This window comes from Narcine bancroftii, chromosome 8 (genome assembly GCF_036971445.1).
Source record: "Narcine bancroftii isolate sNarBan1 chromosome 8, sNarBan1.hap1, whole genome shotgun sequence".
Classification (NCBI taxonomy): domain Eukaryota; kingdom Metazoa; phylum Chordata; class Chondrichthyes; order Torpediniformes; family Narcinidae; genus Narcine; species Narcine bancroftii.
The window spans coordinates 105,013,082-105,029,279 of NC_091476.1; the positions used below are offsets into that span (position 1 = coordinate 105,013,082).

Below are 16,198 nucleotides of genomic sequence, written 5' to 3' on the forward strand. Positions count from 1 at the left end.
ATACACAATGTTTTTTTTACAAAAAATACACTAAAATACAATTGATCCATTTTAACCCTCCTACCCCCTCACCTAATCTTTATTGAAGACACTGCTCAGGACAGTGAGCATGATGGATGAAATTTACATTGAAAGTTGTGACTTCCTTGTGGTCTCCTTTGAATTGATTGAATGGTTAAAAAAATTGACAACTGGAGCTCTGTAAGGTTTTACAGCATGGAAACCGCTGCCACAGCCTAACATCTACACTGGCCAAGTTATCTCCCTGAGCTAGTCCTAATTATCTGTGTTTAGCCCATATTCCTGTAAACTAGCCATTCTCAACCTCTTTTTGGCTTTAGCTCCCTTTATGACTCTGCTCAAAATTTATCGGTCCCCTTCCCTATGAAGTTCTGGTTTCCGTTCTTCCACTGACATTAGAAAAAACCCATAAAATATATTTATGTTTTGTGAGGTGAAAAGAAAACAAGGCTTTTACTTTAATGTGCTGTGGCCCCCAGAGGAGTTGTAGGGTTGTAATGCTCTAAAACCTTTTCTGTTCATGTCTTTTTCTAAACATTCAAATTAGACCTGCCTCTACCACTGATTCTGGCTGCTCGTTCCATAAACTAATCACCCTCTGTGGGAAAAAAAATGCTGCCCCTCAAGTCCTTTCTAAAATTTTCCCCATCACCTTCAACTAAGCCCTCTCCCTTTCAACTCCCTAGTTTTGTGAAGAAGTCGGAGAATGATCCTGAACATTATTGTCCCTTTGTATCTCACAATAACAGTATCTCTTTGTGAAGGTTGAATGGCACAGCCGGAGGTGTCAGTAACCCTTCAGGTGTGAAGGTCATTTGGTCTTTAATCTTTAATCCTACCCACCATATGGCTCTGATAATATTGAGTATGTTATCTCAATATCACTGAGAGTCATGCTCGTAGATCACTTGGTTCCAAGGAATTCCATGTGGCATATATTTACCAACATGTTTACAATGTCCAATCCTGATTTATATTTTTAATTAATTGTTGGAGGACAAAATAGTAGAGCCTGCTGCAGAAACAGCAGCAGTGCCACTGGGTGCAGACCTGGAAGGTGCGGGGAGTGGAGGCTAGTCTTTGAGCACTCCCCTGCAGAGTCCCAGGGCCCGGATGTGGCACCAATAGATCAGAAAAAGTTTAAACAGCCTGTAAAAATGGGGACAGTGTTGTGTTTTTTTTTAAAAAGCAACTTCAAATCCAAGATGTTGGCACCAATGGCTGGCAGCCCAGACCACAAGGGTTGCAGGCTCATCAGAAAGGTAGAACACATCCCAAAGTCACTAAGAAGAAGCCTGGAAGAAGACACCACAGGGTAGGAGATCACAGCAGCCGACCAGCAAGGGACATGGTGGCCAAAGGGCTTACACCAAGCTGCTGGAGACTAGCTTGAGGGAACCAGGTATCAGGACCAGCATTCTTCAGGCCCCTGAAGGGCCTCGGTTGGGAATGAAGGGCCTCGGTTGGGAATGAAGGGCCTCGGTTGGGAATGAAGGGCCTCGGATGGGAATGAAGGGCCTCGGTTGGGAATGAAGGGCCTCGGTTGGGAATGAAGGGCCTCGGTTGGGAATGAAGGGCCTCGGTTGGGAATGAAGGGCCTCGGTTGGGAATGAAGGGCCTCGGTTGGGAATGAAGGGCCTCGGTTGGGAATGAAGGGCCTCGGTTGGGAATGAAGGGCCTCGGTTGGGAATGAAGGGCCTCGGTTGGGAATGAAGGGCCTCGGTTGGGAATGAAGGGCCTCGGTTGGGAATGAAGGGCCTCGGTTGGGAATGAAATGCCTCGGTTGGGAATGAAGGGCCTCGGTTGGGATTGAAGGGCCTCGGTTGGGAATGAAGGGCCTCGGTTGGGAATGAAGGGCCTCAGTTGGGAATGAAGGGCCTCAGTTGGGAATGAAGGGCCTCAGTTGGGAATGAAGGGCCTCAGTTGGGAATGAAGGGCCTCAGTTGGGAATGAAGGGCCTCAGTTGGGAATGAAGGGTCTCAGTTGGGAATGAAGGGCCTCAGTTGGGAATGAAGGGCCTCAGTTGGGAATGAAGGGCCAAAGATTGTGACTTGGATGCATTGAGCTCCAGTTCACATATTAGAGGTGGTGGCAGAATCCATTGACACTCAATATCTCTGAGGGAACTCTCTTTTGCTTCTCTTTGTCTCCTCAGTTGGCGTGCCAGACTAGTGACTCTGTGAGCCTTTATGACCAAATAAAAGTAAACAAATGTTTCCTTTATGACAATAAAGGAAACTTGAGTTGACTTGTAATGAGAACAAATTCAAGACCAGAGAATGCAAATACTTCACACTATTTTATCTCAATGTAGGCTTCTGATCCAAAAATTTAATTTTTTTTCCTTATTATGATGTTGCTGTTCAAACTGTTGCGTTCTTCTTGCAGATAGTTCTTTGCTCCAGATTCCAGCATCTGCCGCCTCTCATGTGTCTTTAATGTAAATACAGTTCCTTCCACTTCCAAGCTTAGATTTGGAAATGCCTGCATTGATAAATGGCACTAACAATTTGACATGACTGTAATTACAAAAACCTCATCTATAATGCATTCAGCGTGTTGACTATTCAATAAGTGCTTACCTTGTATTCACCCATTTAAACAGCTCTGCTGATTTCAGCCAAAACTGGATCTTTAAACTGTTTCAATTGGTTGTGTGCATCTTGTAAACAAAAATGTGAAGAAAGCAGCCATCGCCATTCATCACCCAACTCTCCTACACGTCCAATTGCATCCAAAGTATCATCACCATGGGAATCACATCTTAACTCATTGTGAAAGCAGATTAAAACTGCCTGAAATCAGCAGACCCTTTTACATTGTAAGAAAAGATAAACACTCATTGCACCCTGGAAGATGGCTCACGTTAAGTAGCTTTGAATGATGCTTTTGTAATTGAGGCTTATAGCAACAACAAAAGTTTAGAAACATTTTCCTCACTGAGCTATTTACCTGTGATAAACATAGTGGAGACCACATTACAAACCATGAAGTCAGTTCATATATAAATTCACCCTCACACTGGTGAACAAATTTAACTTAACCAGATGGGAAAGAAGATTTGCTCCCTACAAGACTAACTTAGAAAAACTACCCCACATAACTGCATTCATCTATGGAATGCCTCTCAGAGTAAAATAACAGGCAGGCAGGCAGCAGACAAACATCCTCGTGATGTCAGTTGGAAGTGATGTAGATCACTGACTGCATGCGAGCCACAGAGAGCAAGTAATTCCACCCAGTTTCTGCTCATTTTCCAGGCTGTGGCTTTGTTCCCAAAGCGGTCTGCAATACACGTGGCCTCAAAAGGAATCAGGTGAAATGCAACATTTTTTGAATAGTTGAAAGTGAAAGTCGGTTCACCAAAGAGGTGATGATGGTACTTCGGTCGTATTAACCAAAAAATAAAACTTTGCATGAATTCTGCTTGGGATTCTCTGTCCCTCCCAGTGGATATTCATGATTTTACATCTCAAACATCTGCTAATGGGAGCGGCAGCCAAATCAGAACATTTACAGCAGACCATCTCCTTGGCTACTTCATCCTGAGTGGCACTCAAAGCAGACGTATTCTGCAATGGTTGATAACGTCGGTACGGACACAAGGCAACTTGTTTCTTTACCTTTTGATTAGTCTTCAGTGTGGAAATTGAGCAGTGGCAAAACACCCCAAAAAAAGACAGATTTTGAATTATTCTGGCCAAATTCTCTGAGTGCAGAAGATTTTGAATTATTCTGGCCAAATTCTCTGAGTGCAGAGGTTAGATATGGGGCACAATTCCCAATGCACTGTCTCATCAAGCACTCCTACTGAAGGTCAAATATGGAATAAGTTGCCAGGTACAGAATCCTGGTAAACCACCCAGGTACAAGGTATTGTAGCCTCTACAATGTCCCATCAAGTATATAGGAAAGGCTAAATAAGGAGAAAGTTTGTTTCCACAGAGTCCAAGCAATTCAACGAGCAGCAAAGCATCAAACATTCCCAGCAAAGGGCACCATGTTCCTGCTGCACATTCTTAGCAAGTACTGAGGTAAAGTTAAATATGAAGAAAGAATTCCTCCTCAAATACTCCCAGTACAGGAGACATAGAGTAACATACCAAACAGTTTCACTATACCGTCCCATCAAAACAATTAGCCTCTCATGAATTCATTGCTTTAGCAAAGCGTTTCTTCAATTCCTCACGGAAGCTTTGCGAAGCGCGGGAAAGCACATTGCTGTGATTATCTGGATGTTGTCCGTGGCCTGAAATTATTTGATGTGCAATATATAGGGATGACAAAAGAAGACAGTTCCATCACACTTAACTGGAAATCAAGAGTGACATGTGAAAAGTCAATATCTCAAGTTGCAGTGCATGGAGCTCACACGTTGCCTAAGAATCTAAATGGACAAATCGTTCAAAATCTCACCAAGAACCCTACAAATATGTGTACTGAAATTTACAGTTAAGATGAGTGTCTTTTAAATAACTGAAAAATGATCCACAATGTGAAATATTGAATGCACAGCAAACAATGACGGTTGAATAATTTTAGAACAGACCTTAAACAGCTATTATTTGTCAGTCATCATTCCCTAACGACCACATTTATAATAAAAGCAAAGAATATAGATGTAATTGAGAATAACAGTTCAAAAGATGCAATCTTTATACAACTTAACTAGAATTAAGATGAATTCCGAGATGCCATCCCCAACTCATGAATCTAGAAACTGCAATAGGAACACTCTTCCAGGCAATCCAGCTAAATCTTAAGTCATGTTCTGTGCAGCGAATCCATATCTCAATAGCATTCTGCTCCTTTTCTGAAGATTATTGCTCTCACTCAGTTTAAGGTTAGACTATCCCTTGCACAGAAGCCCTTTGTGCATCTATCCAATGGCTTCAGATACACCCCAGGGTCTTGCATTCGAAAATAAAACATTCATGGGCATTTTTTGGTATACAGGTACTTGAAGAATTGCACTTGCCTGAAAGGAAAACATCAATTTAGGGCAGCACAGTTGGTGTAGAGGTTAGCACAACGCCTTTACAGTGCCAGTGATTGGGATCAGACCGGGGTTCAAGTCCCGCGCTGTCTATGAGGAGTTTGTACAATCTTCCCGTGTCTGCGTGGGTTTTCTCCAGGGTTCCAGTTTTCTCCCAACATTCAAAACATACTGGGGGTGTAAGTTAGGTGGCATGGACTCATGGTCCGAAATAACCTGTAACTGTGCCGTATATCTAAATTTAAAAGCTATAGGGTGAAGAGCAGCAGAATTATTTTCTACCCTATTCTGGGATCTGGGCATCATTGGCAATGCCAACATCTCTAACTGCCCTGGAGAGATGGTGATGAGCCACTGCCTCTTTTCTGTAGTGAGGTAGGTAGGGGTCACCATTTGGTCTCAGCAGCAATGAAGGGACAGCAGTTATCTTTGCTTTAAGAGGTCACAGGCTTGCAAAAGGGTTTCAAAAAAGCTGGCAGGTTGTGCTGTTTCTCTTGAACATGGTATAAACATTGTGGGTATATGGTGGGTGAGCAGAGGACCAGGCTCTCATAACAAGACTTCATATGGAACAGAACCCAAGTTAGACAATTGCTTTTCCTCTTGAAGTCATAATTACACTTGCATGGCACCTGTGAATACCTCGGTTGACCCACATACTTTTCAGGCAATGAAATATTTACAGGCATTTTATAGTTGTAATGAATGAAACATTCCACAGCCAACTGGCTCTCAGCAGTTCTCTCAAGGGCACAGTATGAAATGACGAAATAATCCTTTCTGGTGACATTAGCTACAAGAGAAATTTTGGCCAGGGAACCAGAAAGAACTCAGGCTCTTTGAAGGGAGCCACATAGGTTTAAACTTCATGCAAAAACTCATCTCTATCCAAGCAGCACCATTTCAGGACGGGACAGGTCGGGGGAGGGCGAAGGGATTGTGCTCCTCCTCTGTAACACGAGGCCACATCATCTTGTGCATGCATCCAGAAACTGAGTTGAAAGAACATTTAACTGCATTTTCTCCTTCCCCTGCCAAAACACAATCAAATATGTGAGCCAATTTTATGTAGGTAGCTCAAATTTTTGGGGTATGATGTGAATTCTGTAAGGTGAATTTATAGCCATAATGCAGAGATCATCTGTAATGAGATGTTGGTCTTGATTTAGCACACACGTGGCTGGAAGAATATTGAAAGGGGAAAACAACCACCTATACAGATCCAGAAGTCTGCTGGCTTTTAAAAAAAATCACAAACAGAATGGGGAAGCTCAGATACAACACCAGATCAGAACAAACAGAGCGGAAATAAAAACAGCAGGTCAGATTTCGTTTGGATATTTATTTTAAAAAATTCCCCCTTCCATGTAAGACCGAACATTTTCACAGACTTCAGCACATAACAGAATAGGCAAGATTCACCAACAAACCATCTTCAACCAGAGAATCCGTATGCAGAGAATCAACAGGAGAAAAAGCAGCCAATAAAACAGATTGTATCAGCAACATTGTACAAAACAGTTACACAATACATTTTACAAAATGGTTTTATTTGCACAATAGTTAACAAGAATTAATGGACACAGTAAATGCAGCACCAAACTTGAAACAAGAAACTTCCGATGTAACCATTGCAACTTGCTGCTCAAAACAACTTGCCCCATCCTAAATTAATTTGTCATGAAGTATTAGGAATGTCGTGCTAGTGCACAAAGGCAAAATATGATCGGTTGAGAATTCTGCAATTGTAATGGAAAAAGGAGTGCAATAATCTTCCAATTTCCCATGTCTGAATTCAAAAACCCAAATAAACATGTAAAAAAATAATGACCACTCTTCCAAATAATAAATCCACAAATTGAAATAAAGGTCCACCATTATCAGAGCCCAGCTCAGGATACTGGATGCAGAAACAAGGCCATACCAAGCTAGGACTGGGATACGACGCCAAGGAATCAGGATTGGGAAATTGTTGCCTCGTTCCCCCATTAATAGATTTCCAGTGGTAAATTAATATTTCCAGGATACAATCAAAACAGCTTGATTAAAATAAAGCAACTTGGTCAGCTCTAAGAAATAGTTTTGTGCATGAATATTAAGGTTTTTTTAAAAAAAAGAATGCACTTGTTTATTAGGCTTCACTGTGTAAAGGGATTAGTGACAATTCTGCAGAGACCCACTTAGAATTTTAAAGATTATTTCCAAACTCCAGTTTAAAACTTCTTTTTCTTGATTTTACAGATGCACAACCCAAGCGTTTCCAAGGACACTTACAGATGGACTCCTGCCCTCCTCCACCAATCTGTCTTCTTGCCCTTCCTTTCCTAATCGTAAATTTGTAGATAGTTCTGCTCAGAGAATACAGCTCTTGTTCATGAAAAGCAACAAATATGTGGAACTGCTACAGTAAATTAATTCTATTCTGCTCAACAACTCTGCTCCTGCAGATAACTGCTTTTTACCAGGACCCAAAGAATTTTTCTTATTTCATGTACCCAGTAACTTCCCTTGTTTGAAAATAAATTCCAGCCTCTGGAGGTATCTGGAATTAAATAGTCTCATTTTTCTCCCCCTCCGGGGAGGGAACTTCTAAACTGAGAGGCGTCAATTTAACGTGAGAGGGAAAAATTTAGAGAGGACAGGGAGGCAGGCTTTTTCCACATGGAGGGTATCAAAGGAGGTGGTAATGCTGGAACAACTACACCATTAAAAAAAACATTTTGACAGGCACATGTTTAGGAAAGGTTTAGAGGGATATGGACTAAACAGATAAATGGGATTAGTGTTGGTCAGCACAGACAAACTGGGGCTGGAAAAACCCAGCCACTCAAGCAACATCTGTGGAAACATACACTTAACATTTCTAGTCATGCAGTGTCCATGGGAACCAAAGGTCTGAAACATTGGTTTTTATATCCATTGGCATGACCTGCTGAGTTTCTCCAGCATTTCTGCATATAGCTCTACAGTCAGAGTGTCTGCAGACTTTGGGGTTTAACTCCTTTTAATTCTGATTCTCTTTCCACAGACACTGCTGACCATTTTCAGAAATGTTCTTTTTCCTCACCCCTTTAACTACCTGAAGTTTTTTTTAAATTAAATAAGTATTCATTTAATTGAATTGGCAATTTGGAGACAGCATCAAATAATTACTTTAACTCCAAAGGCTATCAAATGTGATTGCAAAACCAGTAATTTTGATTTGTTTCCCAAATTTCCTTGGCTTCCCAAGACAACAAACAGGAGAGCGACTGGCCCCATAGTCTATTCCACCAGTCAATCAGTTCATGGCTTCAATAACCTTTTCCACCTTTGTTCCATGTCCCATGATCTTTTGAAAATGTACAACACATCAGCAGGAGTTTTGAAGTATGCAATTGTTTTCTGATATATTCAGTTTGCTTTGAGGGGGTGGGTGGGAGATGATTTCTATATTTTTTAGTTTTGGCTGGAAATGCTTCCTTATATTCTGGTACAGTAAAACATTTTGGTTTCTCATTCTTAATTTTCTCAGGCTGGGCCATTTCTTCACAGCTATCCTTTTAATTCTTACAATATTTTTATTTTAAAACCCCTGATCAGATTAGCACTCAGCGAGGCAATTCAAACCATGTTTATATAACCTGTCCGCACAATGTCACCCTTTAATCCCTTGTATCGTTCCAGGCAATCTTCACTGCATGATATCCTCTCTAAAGTGCAATGTCTGAAATTGAATGCAGTACTGCAGTGTATCTTTTAAAAAAAAGGCTCCATACAACTCGCAATTCTCCCTTTAGTATTCCAGTCGTTTTGAGATACAACAAAAATTTAATTAGATTTTCTTGAAAGTTTCTTGTCCTCATTCCCTAACTTTTAATGATTTATAGACTCTCAAGTCCTTTTGTCCTTCCTGCAGTCTCTGGTTAACACCCATTTAAAAAGGATTATGGTTTCACTCTCAGGAGTCCAAAATGAATGGCTCCAAATTTGTGCAATGAACTTTATATGGAATAATTGCATAAACCTCTCTTCCCCCCACCCCTCCCCCCCCCCCCCCAACCACCAACACTTAGCCCTACTGGTGAGACTCCAGGACATTCCAAGACTTATAATAATCAAGTTCATGGGGAAATAGCCATTATTTGTGGAAACTCAAATGATCTCAATTAATCCCATTCTATTCACAGACATGTTCATTCACACATGCTAACTACTATTAAGTTGAGCTGTATCCAATGATGTTCACACTGAAGTCATGCAAGTTGCAAGTTCTATCAGCTTCCAGGGAGAGAAGTAGAGGGAGCAAACAAAGAAGCAAATTACAAATGGATGCCAAATAAAACAATCGATTCATTGGCCCTTTGGTCCTTTCCCCAGCCCCTTCCCGTCGCTCTTTCAGACACAGGAAAAAAAAAGTTGGTTCCCAGCAAATAATGAGAAACTGGATGGACATCAGTCAGACAGCATCTACAGAGAGTCAACATTTTGGGCTTGGACTCTTTTATAAAACTATACTAACAAGAAATGGGAGAGAGGGGTTATGATGCTGGACAAATGAAGGTGGGCTGGAGATGGGGGAAAGAGAAGGATTAAAGGAAAAGTGAGATTGAGAGCAGGTAGAAACAGAGGAACCAGATTGGGTGAGGGTTACCTGAAAGTTGAAAATTCAGCATTCATGAAGTTGCATTATAGGTTATTTGGATGGAATACATGTTGTTCCTCAAGTTTACATTTGGTCTACTTTGGCAATGGATAAGGTCGAGAACAGACATGTCTTGTAGGAATGGCGAAGAGAATTAAAATGGGTGAGAACTGGGAGGTGCAGCCTGCACCTAAGTCGTCATCCAATCTAAGTTTGGTCACATTGATGCAGAGGAGGCTACATTGAGTGCACCAAATGCACTCTGATTCACTTGGCCCTGGATGGAGGCGAGGGGTAAGATATCGGACAAGTACTGTGCGTAGCAAAAAGTACCAAGGGACAGTTGGTCCCTAGTCACCCTCGCCCGCTCAGACTCCAGTCTACTAGCTGAAGGATACGACACTCTTTGAGAAAAGGTCAGTGAAGAGAAATTAACTTTTTTTTAAAAAACTGAAAAGCAAATGATAGTAAGGGATCAAAAAACAAACAGAATACAATACAATGGTCAGGGTGGGGACAGATGAAAAGCAACATTTAATTATTTGGAAAGCCTCAAAATTCTGATTAATCTCAATCCCTCGCATCCTGGCATTTCAGTCCAAGTTCCAAGGGGGCACCATGAGGAAGCGGGTGGCATGAGGGTGCGTGGCAGAGTGACAGCTCCACTGGCCGCCCTGTGACAATGCAGCAGGATGACGGGGCTGTCAGCGCAACATCAATCATCTTACCTTCCTGTTTGGAGCTGCTTTCAGTGGCAATCCTTTTATGCAGGAGGTACAGCGAAGTTGCTCCACCTCTGACACTACCACCTAGGCGGAGGGAACATGGAACAAGTTGGACCAGCCAATCCTCCTTTGGACCTTTTATGGAAATAAGTGGAGCATCTTAAAGGCAGAGGAAACTTGTCTTTACAAATGGCTAATTTTGACTGTAAAATTGCCTTTTCATTTTCTTAGCAGCTACTCAATCTCTGAGTCTTCCTGAACTTTTGCTGTTTCGTTTTCAGATTTTCACAACAGCAGGTCATCAGGCAAAAGGCAATAATTGGTTAGGGATAGGAGAGAAAAGATGAGAATTGATCGGGGGATGGGGTGGCTCTTTGAATGCCGAGCTGGAGGAAAGGAGACAGAGCTAAACGAAAGGAGACAGAAGGTGTTTCAAGGCCGGCTTCAAGCACGGATAAAAATTTTAAACTTACCTGTTTATGTTTTAATACAGAGCGACACCTCGGTGCATCGTCTGGATCTGCTGTAGGCAGGGCGACTGTTGCTGTTGCGCCACCCGTCGCAAATATGCGGCAGAACAATGGCCGTCTTCCCTACCCATAATCCCCCACGCAGATAGAACTGCTTTGCATTTCCCAGAACAATTCCAGCTGTGTGGGAGATTATAGGTAGAGAAGACGGCCATTGCTCTGCCGCATATTGAGCTACTGGCACCAATGAGTGGCCCGGTCCGAATTGGCCCAGTGAGGTGCTGGAGCCTGGCAGAGCTGTTACAGCCAGCCCCAGCCACCCCAACAGCTCTGCCAGCCCAGTTCCTGCTGGTCACACCTGCCCTGAGAGTGTCATGGAGGGAGAAGGGTGAGTGGGAGAGAGAGAAGTGAGATGGGTCGCGGGCTGACAATATAATTGTGACATCATCAGCCCGCCCCTAACCAGCCGTTTGCTGCGGATGTACCTTTATGCAGTGAGGTGGAGTGCACCGCTCCACCTCTAGCACCACCTGGGAGAGGGATTGGAGTCGTTGCCTTGCAGCCGCTCACGGACTATTTATGAAGGTAAATTTTCCAATGTGAGGGCAGAGAATCTCCACCTTTACGTTCAGATTTTTTGCTTTATAAAAGGGCCTATAAAGATAGGGTCTCACCCTGGCAGTACATGAGACCATGGACAAAACATGCTGGAAGAGTAATGGCTCAGGGAATTGAAATGGGTTGCCACTGGGAGATATATCCCTGCTATTACAATGGACAGAGTGAAGGTGCTCAACAAAGTGATCTCCCTGCTAGTGCAGCATTTCCACTCCTCTAAGAGTCATAAAAATTCTCCTAAAAATCATGAAATAGAGAGTCAGGTTTCAGGGTTCTTCAAACATTAACCATGCAGAACATTCGAACAGGAATATTCTATTCAAGTTGACTGGTAATGGCTGACCTTTCCTTCTCAGCTCCATTTTCCTGCTCTTTCCTCACATTCCTCATTTTTCTTGGTCACCAGAAATACATTGAGTTTATTCAAAACTGAGATCAATGATGGCATCTCCACAGCCCTCTGAGATAGAGAATTGCAAAGATTCATTATGCTCTCAGTGAAGAAATTTTTCCATTGCTCAGTCCGAAATGTCCAACCCCTTATTCTGACATGGCACCTATCGTGATCTTACAAAACCCGTGTATCCTACTCGCTTTGGATCTTGCTCATGCCATTTTGTTCTTCACTTGATATACATTTGTTCTTAACATCAGTGCAGTGGTAAAGTAAGATTGTTCGAAAGGATCAAATCCACAAGTCCAATTGTTTGCATCCACACCATCTTAACAAGGGCAAACTCCATATCTTGATGTGGAAGCCAATTAGCAATCATTATATTTATCGATCTTATAGTGGTTTCATCCTGTACAATATCATTGTATGTAATAGCACGTAAACAATTGAGATTCAATCCTATTAATGATCTCATCTATATCTACCCCTGCAAATCTAAAAGAAAGTCACTAATAAATCATTTGCCCTATTGTTCTTCTTCCCAGTTGATAATGGAACCTATATCTCAAGTCTAGGTATACCTAGACTTCTATCTCTATGAATATACTTTGGGATGTGAAAAAATGATTTTAACCTCACAGAACAAACTAGAAAGCCTTTCAGCCCTTCTAGTCTGTGCTGAACTATTATTCTGTCTAGTGCCACTGACCTGCACTCATTCCATATCTCTCCATTCCCCTCCCAGCCATGCACCCGTCCAAATTTTTCTTAGATGTTAAAATTGAGCCTGCTTTCACCAATTCAGCGGGCAGCTCATTCGACACTTACACCACACTCCGTGTGAAGAAAATCCCCCTAATGTTCCTTCATTCTTCTACGCTCCAGAGAATAAAGTCCTAACCTGTTTAACCTTTCTCTTCCTGAAGTCCTGGCAACATCCTAGTAAATCTCTTTCAATTTTACTGCTATCTTTTGTGTAGTTAGGTGACCAAAACTGCACACAATCCTCCAAGTAAAAACGCAAAACGGGGGACACTCAACAGGTTAAAAAAAACAGTGGAGGTAAAGATAAAATAACAATGTTTCAGGCTTGAGCCCCTCAACAAAGTTTGAACAAAATGTAGGCAGGTGCTGAACAAAATGGTGGGGGAGGAGGAGAATAGTCCCACGGGAAGGAGGTAATAGGTGGATAAGGGAGGGAGGACACCACAGCAAACAGGGTGAGGGGAGATGAGATGGCTCTGTGAATGGAGAGGAAATGGGGTAGCGAGCTGGAGGAAAGAAGACGAGGGAGAAAGGGGAATGGACTAAAAGAAACTGGAGCTGACAATTTTAATGTCATCCAGTTGGAGAATGCCCAGAAGGAATATTAGTTGTTAATCCTCCAATTTATGGATGGCCTTGGTATGAGGCCACGGACAGACATGCCAGGGTGAAAGTGGGGTGCAGAATTGAAATGGTTAACCACTAGGAGAATCGGGTCATTGATGCAGACAGAGTGAAGATGCTCAGAGAAGCGATCTCCCAGTCTGCACCCGGTCTCTCCAAGGTACAGAAGGCAACAATGGAGGCACTGGAAGCAGATTCACAAGTGAAGCATTGCTTCACTTGGAACGACTGTTTGGGGCTCCAAATGGCAGTGAGGGAGAAGGCGTGGAAGCAAGTGTGGCACTTCTCTTTTGACTCCACTTCCGGTGTCCACAGGAGAAGATGCCAAGGGAGCGATTAGTGGAAAGGTACAAGTGCCAAGGAAGCTGTTCCTCTGGAAGGCAGAGAGTGGTGTTGAGGGGAAAATGTGTCTGGTGGAGGGATCCTGTTGTAGGTTACGGAAATTGCAGGGGATAATGTGTTGGGTGCGGAGGCTGGTGGGGTGATAGGTGAGGTTTTTGCTGTGTCTATGAGCAGAGGGGGCCAGGGCAGATGAGCGGGAAATGGAGGAGGTGCGGGTAAGGGGTGAGTTGATGTTGATAGAGGGGAAGCCATGGGGGCAGGTTTTTTTTAGAGTAGGTCACATAAAAACACTTTAAAACAGATCTTATTTAAAATACTGGAAGCTCTACTCATGCTAGACAGGGCGGCTCCAACAGCCTTCACAAAAGCTTTGAAGAGACTCCACTAATGGATTGTTGTTTACAAATAAGCAACAGGGGAAAGAACTTGTTGGAGCCGCAGGCTGTCTGGACTGGAACTTGCTGTTCTAAGAGGGTCATGTGGTTTTGCAAGCAGAGAGAGTAAAACAGGCTTTTTCTCAGAGAGAAGAGATCAGTTCTGCAGTACTACAGTCAGCAGCTGGGACTGGAACAGGACAAGCTGGAAAGCTTGTGGGAAAACCCCATTTGGATGACAGGTTGCGAGTGCTTAGCTTAGCCTTGTCAAAGCCCTTGTGGTCCATACAAGAGGAGAGGACTGGCTGCCTAATGTTTCACTTGAAATAAGGGGGGGAAAAAAGGAACTCTGTGGTGACCTGAAAGAAAGAGGTGATCATCTGGAAAACTCTGATGGGGCAAGTTTCTTCAGAAAGACACTGAAGTGGCTGGTTACAAGGAATCAGTTGTGGGTGTCCAGTGAACAACAAGTCTCTCTTTGAAAACTGACAAGAACCTTCCTGAGCGGTAACCATTTACCTTTCAAGCACCAAAGGCTGGTGAACTTCATAAATGTTAAATTCTGTGCACAGTATAAAAATTGCCTGCTAACAGTGAACTTGGAGGAATGAGAAATGAGATTGGACTGTGAACCAAAAATATTTTCTGAACTTACACACATTACATATACATGCGCTTAGAATTAGAAGGGGTTTAAGTTTGAACCTATTTTCATGTTTAAATATAATTAAAAGCCACTTTTGTTTAAGTAATCATTTATTTTGGTGAATATCTATTGCTGCTGGGTTTTGGGGTCCTCTGGGCTCGTAACAAGGTGCATGAAGCAGCACCAATGTAGTCATCAATGTAGTAAAGGAAGAGTTGAGGAGCCTTGCCTGTCTAGGCTTGCACCATGAATTGCTCCACAAAGCCAACAAAAAGACAGTCATAGCTGAAATCCATGCCTATGGGTTCCTATTGCTACTCGTTTGATTTGGAGAAAGTGTGATGAGTCAGAAGTTATTGAGGGTGAAAACTAGTTCTGCTAGGCAGAGGAGGGTGGTGGTAGAGGAGGACTGGTTAAGTCTCTTGTCAAGAAAGAAATGGAGGGCTTGGAGACCTATATGGGGGATGGAGGTGTAAAAAGATTGGATGTCCTACCCAAATGTCTTACCCCGGGCCTGAGGTGTTTCTCAAAATCACCTGGAACCAGCGGAAACACCCTTCCTGCTTGAATTACAATGGGCAATATTCTGTGGCTTTGCCACTTTCCCTCTGCCACATTCAGTCACTTATTCTGGACATCGTTTAAGATCCCACTAATGCAAGAACTGGGGGCTCACTGGCTAATGGCCCCTCACAATTATGACTCATTTAAAATTGCGTGGAAAGCAGTGGATTTAAAAAATTGCTGTTCCTTTATAACTTGTACCAAAATTTGCTGATAATGCGGTAAATGACACGGCAATATCACACAGATTAATTTGTTGAATAGGTTATTCTAGAAGGAAGTTTTTTTTTGCATAAACATTCTCTTATATCTACCAACTTCACATTAGAACTATTTAGAATGCTACTGATCAAAATCTATTTGGGGTCAGTGTTATCAGAGAATTAATCCAGATTTTATGAATGTGAATACTTAGAGATATGTTTAGACATACTTTAGTTGATACCACACAATATACTGTAAAGAGAAGAAATTATGGTGACTTCAAGTACTAGGCAGGTATGTGAACCATTCCTGTCAGAACACAAAAGAATTTGCCTGGATGTGCAACAGGTTGGACCAATGTTCATAAGAAACAAATCAAATTTTCCCAATATTGAAAGGCATACTCTGGCCAAAATATGCTTTTGGCCATCTAAAGGGTCATGTATAAATCAGACAGAAACAATACTGCTGTGCCCCTCTATGCAGAGTGTAGTACAGTGTACACATTCATCACACAAAGACCAATGTTCCAATGAGATTGCACTGATTCTGGTCAAAGTGAATGGTTTAAATAATGAAAGTAATGTAAATATTCTACTTTACCTTTTTTACAATTCTTGGGATAGCATTCCTGATGTTTACTTTGCTTCCCAGATGCCCAAAGGTCAGATAGAGCTTGTGAGATATTCATGGATCGCATTAAGGCTATACAAGGGGCAGGTGATTGCTTTCCATTTTTAAACCGACATCAATGAAGCAGTCACAATTTGATATCCATTTGTTTGCTTCATGAACATTTACTGATCCCATCTTTTTTAGGAAGATGTTTTT

General features: G+C 42.3%; 1 protein-coding gene across 12 annotated transcripts in view; it reads right to left on the minus strand.

Moving 5' to 3' along the window:
* nectin1b (nectin cell adhesion molecule 1b) overlaps nt 1-16,198 on the minus strand; it is a 507,975-nt gene that overhangs the window by 283,861 nt on the left and 207,916 nt on the right. Inside the window, exons 6-7 of one of the 12 annotated variants that reach the window (XM_069894702.1) lie at nt 10,370-10,501; nt 6,345-9,277 (exon numbers count right to left, since the gene is read on the minus strand). The exons of 10 other annotated variants lie outside the window; for them this stretch is intronic. In XM_069894702.1, coding sequence (XP_069750803.1) covers nt 9,216-9,277; nt 10,370-10,501 — 194 coding nt within the window. In that variant the 3' untranslated portion in view covers nt 6,345-9,215. Of the gene's footprint in view, nt 1-6,344; nt 10,502-16,198 lie in introns of those variants that run through there. One more of the 12 variants, XM_069894699.1, reaches the window with a different exon arrangement.